Here is a 14,711-nt window from a genome sequence, read left to right as displayed (position 1 = left end):
AAGGAGAACTCTCAAAGACATTTATTAAGTTCCTTCTAAAGTGCAGCAGGAGGCAAGCCAGAAAATTAGAAAGGTTATTGGTAGTGCTTGGGCATGTACATCCCTGTACTTCTGCCTCCCCTATATCCTTCTCCATAATCTGATGTCAGTGCTCTCCTTTATTTTGCAGCAGTGTGATGGGCCTTCCATTCAGTTCCTAATATTTTATTAAGTTGTCTGTTTACTGTCTTCTCATTTCCAGATTATTGCAGTGGTCATGGATGTATTTACAGACCGAGACATCTTCCGCGATATTGTTGATGCAGCATATAAGCGCTGGATCCCAGTCTATATAATCCTAGATGAGGAGGGTGTGAAGCTTTTCCTGGAAATGTGCAGATGTCTTGACCTCAGTGACTCGCAGATCCGGGTAAGATATTCAATACTGAACCATAATCTCCTGTAGGTCAATGGCCTTTTTCAGATGTAATGAACCTTGGAACTCACTCAAACTGGCAACCACATCTCCTCCCTCCAAGTTGTATCACAGCACTTAGACAGGGTTTGATGGAACACAGAGGGGTAAGAGAGTGGCTTGATAATACAGAAGGAAGGAAAAAGGAAAGATTTGGATTTTCTTGCCTTTTACCTGAGACCAAGATCCAGATAGTTTCTTGCTCTTGTGACCCAAGAATTCCTGTTTGGGAAGACAATTGACTGAGGAAATTCCTGTGGATCTTCTATGTGAGAATTCAAACTAGAGTCCAGAGCAGCTCTTTGCGTTGTTGTCTCCATAGATCCTAGTTATAGGACACACAAACTCTATGAAATCAAGACTTTTCTATCCAGCAGTGATCAGCTAGGAGTGAATGAGCTTGTAGTCCTCATTTGTGTGAGAATTTAAGGGATTGAGGGGCACAGCTGCTGCCCACTTCCATATTAGTGTAAGCCTTCATATAGTGCATGTAGCACAGCAGAGTAGTCAGTCTAGCTTGGCTGGCAGAAACAGCCTCAGAGGGATCTCATTCCAACACATACAGACCGAAATCCTTTGTGTGTTTCCAGTTTAGTATTGTATTCTTTGCTTTTTTTTCATCTTCCTTTAGTCACTGTCACTATTAACAGGCTTGTTCCGAAAACTGCAAAGGTTGCTAGGTTGGAAACAACCTATAGGATGCCAGACTCACCCCTCTTTGTGATCCAACTGTTCTGAGCAGTGGGGAGTGGGAAAAAGGTGCCTTTTTGCCTAGAGGAAGGGTGGATCTTCCATAAACACTCAATTAATAGTTTAAAAAAAAACCCCAACACAACCAAAACTCAAAAAGCTCTGAAGATTATAGAGTCTCATATGAACCATTATAGGAGAACCATCTTAAATATGGATGGAAATTACTTGCATATATCTGAACAGTGCTCCTGTGAACTACCACTCTGCTCTGAGTTTCTTAAAAAAAGGCATCCAGCCGAGAAGCTTTCTCATCTTTCTACAAAACAGAGATGGAAGTTTCTTTCCTCTGGTGTCTTTGAAAGCAAGACACAGATATCATTATAACAGACCTGTTTCAAGTGTCAGGGGTATTCTGCGGCCTAGGCTTGAGTCTCTTTGGTACATAACTATAAAATCACAGCAGTAGTTCCATTTGCTCTGGTACCTGTTTCCTGGTACTTTTCTCACCGTGTCATTATGTGCAGGAACGATGTCTTCCATATTGCATATTTTAACTCCTGGATAGAGTGAATGGAAAGATGCCCTGGCATTTTAGAAAAAGTTGTAATGCTATTGGAGAGGTGAATTCCTTTTGGCCTGTCTTCTCTGTCTTTAAACTGTAAGCAGTCCCCTTCTGCTCTTCTTCTTACCTCCTTTCCCTCAGGTATCTGCCCAGACTACACTCCTAAACCAATCATCACAGTGACATGCTACAGCAGTGCCTAGGTCCTCCATCAGTCTAGTTGTATGACCCTTTCCAAAAAGGTAGAGTTCGAACTAATGGCATCAAGAGCAGGAGAAAGCTCTTCTTGTGTCCCTTCTGTGGTTCCGTTCTCTCACAGCAGCCCTTGTCATTCAACCGAGGAAGAGGTCCACTGAGAGGAACTTTTTAACATTCTTTGACCTAGTTGTTCACTTTTCCGCTCCAGCCTGCAGAGTGCTGTCCTTCAGCTTTCTCCCCTCTTTTCCCAGTTATCTCATATTGCATCTTAAATTCCCCTTAAGGCTGTTATGTTCCTTTTTCACTATGGCTACAGTTTTTGTTAATCTTGTTAAGGTCAATGCAGTTAATTCCTGCATACAGTACTATGGAAGGACTGTGAAGATTCTTGCTGGAATGGGGAAACAGATCATTTGCCTCTCAATGAAGATGCTCTCTTAGTATCCTGCCCACAGCTGTCTTGGATGTACCTATGCTGCTCCTTGGGTCAGTATAGCAGAAACCATCATATAGTAAGTCTCCTGACAACAAACTTTAGATACTTAAGGAAGCAAGGTTAAGGCTCTCCTTTGAGTACTTTCCCCACCCTACCTCATTGATGTAGCATGCTGAGGGTTGAAAACACAGATCTAAAGCAAAGCAGCAATCTGGGCCTCTGGTCTTGTTCAGGCAGAATCATTTTGTCCTGCATTGTTTGATCACAGAGGATGTTGGAATTGCTGAGAAAGAATGAGAAACTCTAGTGCAGTTAACTCTATCATTCACCCATTTCTTATCTATGACATGCCTTTCTCCTGACATCTGCTTTGATATCTGAGTTTTTTCTACAGATTTTCAGCAACAGGGAAGACATTATCTCCTTACACTTTTTGTGTCATCATTTTGCTTTCTTCTAAAAGATTTTCAACAGTGATACACAGTTTGCCAGTAAAGAAATTGCATACTCATCTTTCCTTTCCTTCCCACCCTTCCTTTGGAATGCTTGTGCAAGACACAGAGGATGTTTAGGTTTTTTTTCTCACAAAGTTGCAGCCATGTGGGATATAACTTTAAGGTGTAGAGGCAAGTTCTGATCCCAGGGGGAGAGAGATGACACGCTACATTGAGCTGTCATTGCTGCAGGGTCAGGATGCTTATTCTGTCTTCTGTCACCACCAGATAGTCATATTGTTCTGTGATTCCTGCTCTTGTGGTTCCGATTCATCCAATTCAGAGTGAATACTTCAGTGGTCTTAATACAGGGAGATTTACTGTTAACACTGGATTTTGCCCTTTGTCTATGTACAGTGCTGGGCATTTTGACAACATTCCTGGCTATTGTGTTATTGTGAGATGGGAAGGTATCATGATCTGCTGACAGTCTTGCAGGAGGGTAACTGCTGTAGGAAGACCACACCCTGCAAAGTGTTAAAGTTCTTCACCAGCTCCAAGCATGAAATGAGAAAACCTCAATTTTTGTCTGAAGGCCAGAGTTCACTGGAAATGCATTTAAATTCAACCATCGGCACATTCATGGGATGTTAGTAAGAGCATGTCTTGTGTGTATGAGTCATGTGGCTTCCTGAGCCTACAGGACATGGTTTGCCAGACTTCTGTTACGTTTGACACAGGAGTGTTCTTCAGAGACCACAGTGAGTCAAAGTTCTCACAATACAAAATTCATAGCCCCTCAAAAAATTCCTCTTTTTTTTTTTTTTTTGGCCTGAGGGTGAATGTTGTCACCAGTTTTTAGATAAGTGCTTTTTCTCCCCATGTTTCTGTCAACCTAGTAACAGACACTCCTGCTCAGGGAGTTCCCCTAGAGTTCCAAGCAATGACTTACCTGCAGGAAGTTCGCCTGTATGTTAATTTTTACATTCATTTTCCCAACATGTAGAGAGTTTCTTCCCTCCAGGAAGTCTGAAAAGTTTCTGCCTAAGAAACATTTCTAATTTCACTTCAGTATTTCATGCCTTTCCTCAGCAATTGCTGGCTCAGATGAGGGAGAAGCTGAATGTGATGTGATGCAGTGCTGTTGGTTTTTTAATTATCTGTTAGAGAATTCTTCCAGGTCCCTTGTGACCTCCTGAAAATGGGAGCTTACACAGACACAAATAAATAATAACCAGTATTGATCGTGGCAGGCCAGGCCCCAGCTAGCTGCATTCCATCCTCTTCTACTTGAATACTTGCAAGTTACACTATTGAGTCAATAAGCATTTTCCAAAACCGTTCAGAGCAAACACATCGGATAAGTCCACAGTGTTTCCCAGCAGTACTTGATGTCTGCTTCCAGATTGTGGTTGCTTTTGTATCCCTGGGTAAGATGAGCTGCTGTCACCCATCGCTCTGACCTGGACGTCTGATCATCCCTGAAATGAGAATCTTGCAGACCATGAATAAGAAAAAAACCCTTTACTGCTGTTACTGTGGTCCTGTCCGTACGATTCCCATGTCTCTCATTCTCCTGTGGTAGCTCCATCTAGGATTGAAAGCAGGAAATAATGGGCATCTGGTCCCTTCTCCTCAGCCCTGTGCTCAGGTGAAGCACTGGTACAAGAAAACAAAGGATAGGAGCTATCCCAATAGATTGACTAAAGGGATCCGAATTTCCCAGGGACAGCAGAAAGGGGATCTCCACATCTTGAAACACAGTCAATGTAAGGGACATTGTCACCGTCATCTATCAACTGCTGCATCTGTTGCGTCTCCTTAACCTGTTTTACATCTGTTAATTTATAGAGGTCATTTGTGCCATCCATCCCAATTTGAAATAAAAATCCCTGGCTGCATTGCAATCTATACCTATATCTATAGGTATATATCAGTAGATGTTCTGAGAGAAAGTACACACAGGATTCCCTGGTGGAAGCACTTACAACATGATCCTTTAGGGTTTGTCTTGTGTATCTTCCCTATTCAGCCCCAGTTTGTGAGCACTACTGCCTAGGCCTGTCAAGTGGCAACTAAATGTCGGTCACAGCACAACCTATTATTGACTTTCTAAACTGTGTCTAATTTAACTTTCTGTGGATTCAGGGTGGGGTTTGAAAGTGTGTCACAATAAAGCAAGAAAGACTAACTCCTTCACTGTTTGTATTAGGATGCTCTGTCAGGCTTGACTGTTACCAGTCCATATTAAGTTGTTGCCAGGGAGATGTTGGTCACTGCTTGTGATAAGGAGTGGTGCAAGTCTGTAAAGGAAATATGGCAATTTAATGCTGACTGCAGCTTCCACAAGCCAGAATGTGACAAAATAAACCTTAAGGAGACTTCTGCAACAATACAGATCTGGAGGGATCACTTCTATCTGGTGAACTAACTGGTCCTCTACCCAAAATATTTGTTACTACTGTAGCACTAGTGCCCAAAAAAGCTCTGCAGTCTCAGCTCATAGGTATTTGTCTTTCCTCTTTTTTTTCATTGTGCAGTCTTCAGTACATGAACCCAGGCTTGTTCTTCCTCAGTACAGCTTGATATAGCAGTCTACAAATGCTCCAAGATCCTTCAAGGCAGAAAACATCGTACAAATAACCTGCTAAGTGACTCAATGTTTATATGACTTTTTGCTTGTTTTCTGCATTTCAAGATGTATTTATGCACTCCTGTACCTCCTTTGTTCAATGAGGTTTATGTGTTCAGCTGTTCAGTTCTATCCCCTCTGTGCCTTTCTAAGTATTATGTACAGCTCAATTACAGAAATTCAAGTGTGCTTTCTTTCCACAAATAGAAGGTGACAGAACATACAAACATAATAAAATCCATACTTGCTACATGCTAGGAAACGTTCTGCTCAGGCAGGCTGATACTTCTTGATTGACAAAGGTACATATGTCAGAACTGTTGACTGATTTGAAGAACAAGGTTCTTCTTGTCACTTGCAGTCAATATTCCATGATTTGGCAAATCCCACATCCAACATTAATCAGTAAGGCAAAAAATTATTTCAGGTGATCAGCCAGCCAACTACAAATGTTATTCTAACTACTGGAAAGGGCACTCTTTCTCCTGTGCTCTATCCAACCTGCATTCAGCATCCCACACATATGACTCACTGCTAGGCCTTGGGCAACTCACTTCATCTTTTTCTCTCTTCGGCTCCTCATCTTTAAAACAGGGTAATAATACTTTCAGCAGTTTTGGGAGCATTAATTAGCTAATGCCCACACAGGACTCCAGACAGATCAAGCAATAGATGAATACAAAATAGTAGTATTATCAGTTACTGTTAGTCAGAATTTGTATTGCCACTGCTGTATTTTAGTGGGAGAAAGAGGAGCAGATTCAAGAGGGAAGGGTTATATTCGAAAAATGGTTTTGGAAAGAAATCTGCGTTCTTATAATCACTCTCTCCTGCATGCTGATTTCTATAGCCTATCAATATTTAAGCTGTCAGTGAGGTTTATAATAATAGGACTTAGCTCTTTGTGGGATCTGAGGCTGTGCTAGCATTAGCCAAATCCTCCTGGTTCTTCTGCTCTGCAGATGGAGGAAGAATGAGGCAAAGGTGAATTGACTTTTCCAGACCATCACAGGGAATAGTGTTAGAACTGCAATTACACTTGGGACTATCTGACTCCCCACCCTGGATTTATGACTCCAGTTCATGGTACATTCTAGCTTTTCATTGTTAGAGAATCCTTAAAGAAACAGATGGTGCAGTGAAGAAAATTGTCTAGATTTGTGTGTCAAAGTGACAAGATAATTTACTTCAAACATACTGACAATCAATGGTTTGGGGTTTGGAGGTTGGGGAGGACACTTGGGACTATCTGACTCCCCACCCTGGATTTATGACTCCAGTTCATGGTACATTCTAGCTTTTCATTGTTAGAGAATCCTTAAAGAAACAGATGGTGCAGTGAAGAAAATTGTCTAGATTTGTGTGTCAAAGTGACAAGATAATTTACTTCAAACATACTGACAATCAATGGTTTGGGGTTTGGAGGTTGGGGAGGGTTTGTGTGTGTGTGTGTCTGTGTCTGTGTCTGGTGTGTGGTGTGGTGTGTGTGTGTCTGTGTGTCTGTATTTTTCCAAGTTAGACAGCAATTCAGCCTAATGCTGCCATGACCCATGAGCAGAATAGCACTCAGTCCAATGTGCACATATATCCTTACAGTGAGTGCAGACACACATCTATTATTGAAAATCATATAACCTTAGCTTTGTGGGGTTTCTGTGTTTGGTAGTGCTTTGTTTTATTGTTTGTAGGATTGCTGGCAACGGGTATGAAACATGAGGTTTGTGGAGAGGTATTCGTTTTCTAACTACTTCCATTCATTTAATGAAAAGCTTTTCCTTCCTCTTCTTCAGAAATTCTTCTTTGCTGATCTATTCAGGACATTGGTAGAGACACTTATCCTACTCCTTTGGTTCAAAAAAAGTACTGTGTTTTTCATTCTCTGTTCAACAACAAGGGAGCTGAGTGGTCACTGTAACTATTTGGGCTTCTTAGCAAAATTATAAAGGTCAAGATTCTCTGTATGTTGTAATGTCAGGAAACATTTACCTTCTGAGTAATGGAATTGGTTCCTCCTCTCTTCTATAATAATCCAGTTGTCCTGTCTTCTAATTTGCCTGTTTTTTTCAAGCAATGTGTTGTTGGGAATTGGAACACAAGCATAAAAAGAGCCTAATGCACACCTGCCTCATACATTACCTTCCAAGTAACTGTGTCCTTTGCGCTGCACAGGTGTTGCAAAGTTCCTTGGTTTTGTGGTCCTGATAACATAATCTGGAGAAGAGCTCACGAGTGCTACAGAACAGGGATCAGGAGTCAGAGGGTGCAGGTGTGACTCAGAGCTTTCTCTGATTCATTCCTCTGAACTGGGCTGAGCCTTCTGAACTATAGCACAGGACTGGGGATGAAAGATTACTTGGTTTTGACAGCATTGTCTTGCCAGTGGGCTCAGCTGAATAGCTGAAAACAGCAGGCAGGGTTATGAAGATGCTCACCCATTGGACAGGGCTATAAATTGATGGAGGGGAGAGACTTGCACAGACAGGAGATGACAATAGGTCTTACGGCACTTTGCTTTCCTTTCTGCAGCCCTTCTGGTGGCTGAGACAAAATGAGCTGTAGTCCCAGAAGTGGTAAGATAATGTGAGTGACATGTTAAGACTTGGAGCTGGCAATTATCTAATTCTCTGCCCTACTTATTGTGACATTTTGTCTTTTCACCTCCCTGTTAGAATATCCGCATACGTTCTGTGACAGGAGTTGGGTTCTACATGCCATCAGGGAAGATCAAAGGCACATTGGGATCCCGATTCCTGATGGTGGATGGTGAGAAGGTGGCCACTGGATCATACAGGTAGGTCATCCTTGCTTAAGGCATTAAGGCATTTGTGTAAAGAATGGCTCATGGCTTTGCTTGAGAGTCTTCTTCCCATGTCATCCCCTTTCTTATCCCAGTCTCTGTAATCTGTGTGGCATCTGCAGAAACTGGAGTGGGACAACAGAGAAGGTGGACTAGAGCCCAAACTGCTTCTGAGGGAATGGAACATACTTATGCTAGCAGGTCATTTTGGTGGGCTAGAGACAGTTCCACACTGCATCAAGTGGGTGTCTGCAAGGACTCTCCACTAGTCACTGTGCTCAGTTCACTTCAGTGGGGTTATCAGTCCGGAGACACCTCCTGTCAATGCACTGTTGCCTTTTTAAAGAGTAAACTGTACTTCAGAATTTTAGGGCCTTTCCTTCCAGATCTGATCTGTATGCGAACAGAAGAACAATAATAAAGAGCTTCATGTATCTATTGTGACCCATCTTGGTAAGGATATATGACAAATGGCAAAATGCTACATATTCCCATGTATTAGGTATTATTAGGTGGGCAGGGTCAAGTATGCACACAAAAATCTAATGTTGGCTCTGTTTCCTACTCTTAGCTTCACATGGAGTTCATCCCACATTGACAGAAACATCCTGCTAGTCTTGACAGGACAGCACGTGGAGATGTTTGACATTGAGTTTCGTGAGCTCTATGCCATCTCAGAGGAAGTTAATTTATATAAGGAACTGGGTATTGCTAACCCATTCCATCTTGGAATCGGGAAGCCAGGCCTTCATTCCTCCACCGTGGCTCGGAAGTTCATTAACCCCAAGTATGGTTTAGTAGCAGGGGCAACCCGTGGTGATATGATGCTCTGGGCTTCACGACACACGCAAGATAATCAGGGAAATATGGAAAAGGAGGAAACAAGTGAGTCAAAGAAACGGTTAAATCAGTTTCTGAATGACTTAGTCACATTGGAGCAAGTGTTCCCAGAAATAGATCCACCTCTGGAGAACTTGAACAAGCAGAATCGGAGCCCTCAGAAACTTTTTTCCCGGCTCCACGTGGACCTGAAAAATAAATCCAAATCCAGAGAGTCTATTCGTGATGTGAAGAAAGAAGATGCACAGACCAACTCAAAGCAAGGGAAACGGTTTGCCAGTGGCCTTTTCAGTCGCAAGGCCAAACGGTCTCCAGGCTCAAGTATTGAGGCCAATTCTTTTGCCAGCGAAGGACATTCAGGAGAAGACCTTGGGAACATGAAAGTGGAATACGAGCGGCTCAGCGTTGGCCATGCCAGTGTTCGGAGCACTGGAGGCATCTCAGGTAAAAGCTTTTACCAGCATAACTCTGCTTTCTGTGTCCTTTGTTCTGAGTTTGGCTGATTGATGCAAACATACTCAATATAGGCACCCGTGAGTAGATCCTGCTATTTCCTCTGTATTAAAATGAGACAGTTCAAAAAAGAGTAGAAATTGTATTAAATGATACAGACAATTTAAGTTGAAGGCAATTTAATGGCAGTCTTATTGTAAAGCTGGTACTTCTCATGTAGATGTTTCTCATACTTCTCAGCAAGCAGGTATGGTACAAAGGGAGAGAGAGGCAAATGTCTCCTTGTGTAGAACAGGTTTTGTATACAGTCCATGAAGTGCATTTCCCTAATAAACAGCAGCAGTACATTCACTATTGTAGTGGCTAACAAGGCACAGGCAGATTTTTGGTGTAACTCCTCTTTTCCTCATTAGGGCTTAGTTGGGTACATTTACTGTGGTAAGCTACTGGTGGAGAAGAGAGAAAAACGTGTTTATGTTGAGGTGAGAGGACAAGGAGGGATGAAAGAGTGCAGGTGTTTAATTGTCTCCTTTATCACCTTCTGAAGTGGGGGAGGTCATGAAAATAGATCTGCAAAGAAGTAGATCACTAGATCTCAATTTTTCCGTCTTTGATAACACATGATATTGTCCTTCCAAGGCTTCAATCAGATGAAGACACAAATGATAAATATTTCTCCCAATTTATGGGTTCATAGCTAACTCCCCAACATTTTACATGTTTGTGAGATTGAAGTAAATCTATGGACTATTCAGCCTGATTGTCATCCTCTCAGTGAACTGTGCTGGGTGTCAATACATCCTGCACCAGCAGGAAAATGATATAGGTTCTTAGGAGAAAATTTCTCCCCAGCTTGTCTGGCCAGAGACCATTCTGTGCTCTGATGAATGCAAAATGCGGGCGTAAAGAGAGAAACTACCATGATGTGAAATGGAAAGACATTCTCTTGAGACCAAAAAGAAAAGCAGGGTACTGGGAAGGTCAACAATAGTGATTGATTAGGTTCTTAGAAATTTTTCTGGCTGAATGAAGGACAGACTTGAAAATGTCAAATGAACACGAGAGAGAGGAACTGTAAGAAGGCATGGATAATTTATGTAAGAGTAGAGGAGACCCATTTCAGAACGCATGTTTGGCATTTGGAAAGGCAGAAGTAATCCCTGATCCAAAAGAGGTGCTCTCTCCAAATTACTTTGTCTTCGGCACAGACAGTATGTGCTGGTGGGCCACATTCCTTCAAGACAGGAAAGCGAAAATCGGTGAAGATCTATAGAGAGATAAATGGGCATTTCCTCTTGGAGGACGGACCTGAGGGCTTGCACTACCCTCTAGTGACAGAAGTAGAGAACTGTGTAATCTCTGGTTTGTCAGCACTTTACAGTATCAGTGATTCCCTGCGTTTCTCTATCAGCTGTTTTAAAGCAGACCATTCCCGCAACGTTGTGATGAAAATAGGCCCAGATTAAGGCAAGGAGTAGATTGATGTCTCTAGTTGAACAGTGGAGCACTGTGCCCTTCTGGGGCATTGCACAGTCAGGGCAGCAGGGTTGTCCCTGTTGCTTTTAACACAGTGGATCTGTGCCAGACAATCTGATGCTTGGTCTAGACCATTTCCACCATTTCCTCTGATGCTTGGTCTAGACCATTTCCACAAAGACACTATTGTGCTATTATGCTCAGGTTTTATTTACTGCTACTGCTACTTCCTGAGGGCTGCCACCTCTTCCAATAAAGGAGAAGGAAGGATCGAGGGAAGGTGCAGAGGTCTATCGCACCAGCCTTAGCCCTGTGCTCTTTCTGACCTGATAAATCTTTCCAATGAGTCCTTACAAGCATTTTTGGTTTATGCAAATTGAGAATGCCTGTTCATGGTGACAATGGGAGACTCCACAGCTTTAGAAGTATGGTGTAAGTAGACTTTGGTCATCTGGTGTCGTAAAAGGCTGGAGGAAGATCACTGCTTGTGTGCTGCTTTTGAACTGAATCACTGTTCTTGAGAGAAAGCTCCTCTAGTTTAATGCTCCCAAAGTGGTACATGAATAGAGATGATACAGGGCATATTAGGAAGAGACTCATGAGGAAGAGGGAAAAAAATTAGTTACCCAGATGATCCTGCAGCTACTTGATCAGTAGCCCATGCATCATTAGGATTTAATAAAAAATTTTGAACATGGAATAGAGTTCCAGTTTCAAGATAATGACAGGATGCATTTTGTTCTTAGGTAACTTTAGGGCTGACTTAGTTTGAAAAGTTTAAGTTATCTTTGAGCAGGGCTAGTTAAAACTGATGCTGTGATGCTCTGGGTGATGGGAGGCAAGAAGTGGAAATGAAAGAGAAGGTACTTGATATGCAGGCAGGTTAGGATGCAATTGTGCAGAGCTTCACAGTTTGAAATAGCTGCCCTTACCTTTTGTAAAGATTAAACAGCACACTTAAGCCCTGTGGACCTGTCTGTGCACACATCCTCCAAAGACACTATTAATCCCGTTGTACCACAGAGACACATCCCACGTTGCAAATGCATAGAGAGACCAGATCCACACCCCAAGTAGCTTACAGAGTAATTGAAAGACATTATTCCAGCAGGCTAAAGGTCAGATTCTATCTTGTAGGAGCAAATAGTGATGAAGAGAATCTGGACTGGGAAGTGATGAAAGTGTGTACAGTGATGGAGTCTGAAAATCTGACTCAGTACTTACATGCTAGAAAAGGATACCTACAAGTCAGGATTGGGAGTCTGGAAATACAAGAGCTACAGATAGCAATGTCCCAAACTAACTATCTGAATTAACACCCTAAGGTGTTGTCCTAGCACATTGCATGGACGACACAGTGCTTTGTCTTACAAGGCTTTCTTAAACCACATCATCAAATAGACAGAACTCTTGAATTTCACTGTTGCCCACTTAGGAAGGCAAGAACAGCTCTGAACTTGACCAGAATCGTGTTAATTTGAAGCTGGTGCTGGGTAGACTGTGATCAGCAAAGACACACATCTGTGTGCAGTTCCTGGGAAATACTGCAAGGGTTTGGAAGCTGTGTGCCTTTGGAAGGCACTGTCTTTTTGTTTTGTGTTCTCCCTCAGAAGAAGCAAAGTGTGCTTTTTCAGAAGGGTCTGCTCCTGAGCTGCTCCATACATTGGCCTTCTGATGGTTGCAGAACACATATACTTAATAGCAGGATTTTGTCTTTCACTTTTGGGTGCCTCTTGCAACAAGAAATAGGTTTTACACTGGCACTGCAATACCACTGAAATAGCTGCTTGGTTGCCACCAGGACTTTTCAGCCAAAGGGGTGGTAACTGGAATTTTCAGCCTCTTTTCTAAAGAGAAAGAGGGGAACATTGTTGGGTACATACAAGGAGGGTGTTTGCTCTAACTGTAGAAAAAGGTCAGAAGACAAGAGTAGAAAGTGAGAAGAATAAAGGAGTTGGGACTTGCGGTTAAGCAAAGGAGCATAGACACCTTTTGAAAGTAAATGTGAAGGCCTTGAATGTGATACAGACAGAGAGGGGAACAGGTGTGGTGAGGGGACAGGACTAATGATAAACTCAGTAGTGACACACAGAATGGCTGAGAGGAGGGACAGGTAGCATGAAATGCCCCGGGGAGATGTGAGGAGGGGGCAGTAGCCTACAGAGCAGCCACAGAAGTGAGGGCAGGTTTCAGTGCAACCTCCCATATGAATATCAAGAAGATGCAGTATAGAAGAAAGTGGCAAGAAGGAGGGGAAGAGAACTCTATCACCTACAGGTAAGGACAACATCGATCAAATACCCACAAGCAAAAGAGTGACATTAAAAATTATTCACTTGAAGCCCAATCCAGAGGCAGTACTTGGGTTGAATGTTCCCTCATCTAAGCAAGGCTGTGACTTCTCAGCAGCATGTCACCATGACCTGTGGCACTTCTTCCTCCCTGTTCTCACTCTGAACTAGCATCTGGCTCCAGCTGTTTGGGAGATGCACATATACTTTCCTTCTGTACAAATACATAGGTGGGGTCAGCCCTTGTTCAGTGATTGCAAGCCACATGGCAGCCCCTTCTGCCCTGGGCTATAGGTCATATAAGCTTTGCTGAGCTAAGAGCACAGATGAGCTCCCTTACTTGCAAAAGCCTCTGAACACACTTTAGTACTTTAAAATAAATTGTTGGGCATACTGACCGACATCTGTTTGTAATGAAGGGGACCAGACAGAAGTGCAAGCATTGAAAAGTACAGATACTAGGAGCAGAAGAAATTCACAGAGTAAGCAGTGAAAAAAACTAAGATTATAAAAAATAGGGGCAGCATACTGTGCTACTTAAGTGAGAGACCCTGAGGCCTTGGGATTTTTCTTGCAAAGACAATGGTGGAAATACTGGCACTTGAGATGTTTAAAACAAGATGTGAAAAAAACCTCTCCTGAGAATGTGTGTGGGTATCAAATGGATGAGATGACCTGACTTGGTTTTTTGAGGTTTTTTCCACACCTCACTTTTTGGAAAACCTTCCACGCAAGTCATGGCCAGACTGTTTTTTAGTGCCAACTGGGACCTGAGTATAGCACTGAAGCTGGCCTGGGTACAAGCCAAATCCTAGAAATACTTCTCCAATGGTTTTCTCCACAGAATGCTCTGCATTTGCTCTAATTTTAATGCCTCTTTACTTTGCTGCAGTAGAAAATAAAGCCATGAGAGAGTGCAGAGTAATGTAGGTCTAACACAAGGTGTATAGTAAATAATGAGAGAGGACTGAAGTGTGAGTCCAAACTTTATCCAGGTCTTATTTACTTAACACTAACATTACTTTACCTTCTTTTCATTCTAGGTAACCTGAATCCAAACTCCACTATGAGTGAAAAAAACAAACAGTCTACCTGTGTGTTATCTTGATTGGGAAGGATTGTCTGGAGAACTGAAGACTGAACAAGCTGGAACAGTAACTTCTTGATTGATTTTGAACCTACAGCCATATCCTCATGCAGTGGTTTACAAATCCACTGCACAGTCCTGGATGCACCTGGCACCCACAGTTAAAGTGCATTTACTGGGTGAAGCATAGACTTTGGATGGCTGGTCCCTTAAATGAGGGTCAGTGATGAATGTATTAGTCCGTATGTATGTGTGCACACATATTTTATATATAAAACCAACTGTGATAACTGGTCTCAGAGCTTGCTCTGTGTCCAGATAAATGCAGGAGATTTTCTGACTTACTTGTGCTGCTACT

The 14,711-nt window shown here is 42.4% G+C and overlaps 1 protein-coding gene across 1 annotated transcript in view; it reads left to right on the top strand.

The window, feature by feature from the left end:
* FAM83F (family with sequence similarity 83, member F) overlaps positions 1 to 14,374 on the top strand; it is a gene marked incomplete at its 5' end in the record, with an annotated part of 18,005 nt that extends 3,631 nt beyond the window's left edge. The window contains 4 exons of the mRNA XM_009084159.1: positions 242 to 409; positions 8,079 to 8,200; positions 8,778 to 9,490; positions 14,310 to 14,374. Of these exons, the coding sequence (XP_009082407.1) occupies positions 242 to 409; positions 8,079 to 8,200; positions 8,778 to 9,490; positions 14,310 to 14,374 (1,068 nt within the window). The remainder of the gene's footprint in view (positions 1 to 241; positions 410 to 8,078; positions 8,201 to 8,777; positions 9,491 to 14,309) is intronic.
* Between the last annotated feature and the right edge of the window lie 337 nt (positions 14,375 to 14,711).

This window comes from Acanthisitta chloris, unplaced genomic scaffold (assembly GCF_000695815.1).
Source record: "Acanthisitta chloris isolate BGI_N310 unplaced genomic scaffold, ASM69581v1 scaffold36851, whole genome shotgun sequence".
Lineage (NCBI taxonomy): Eukaryota > Metazoa > Chordata > Aves > Passeriformes > Acanthisittidae > Acanthisitta > Acanthisitta chloris.
Note: the sequence above shows the minus strand (reverse complement) of the source record. Positions and strands in the feature narration are given on the sequence as shown.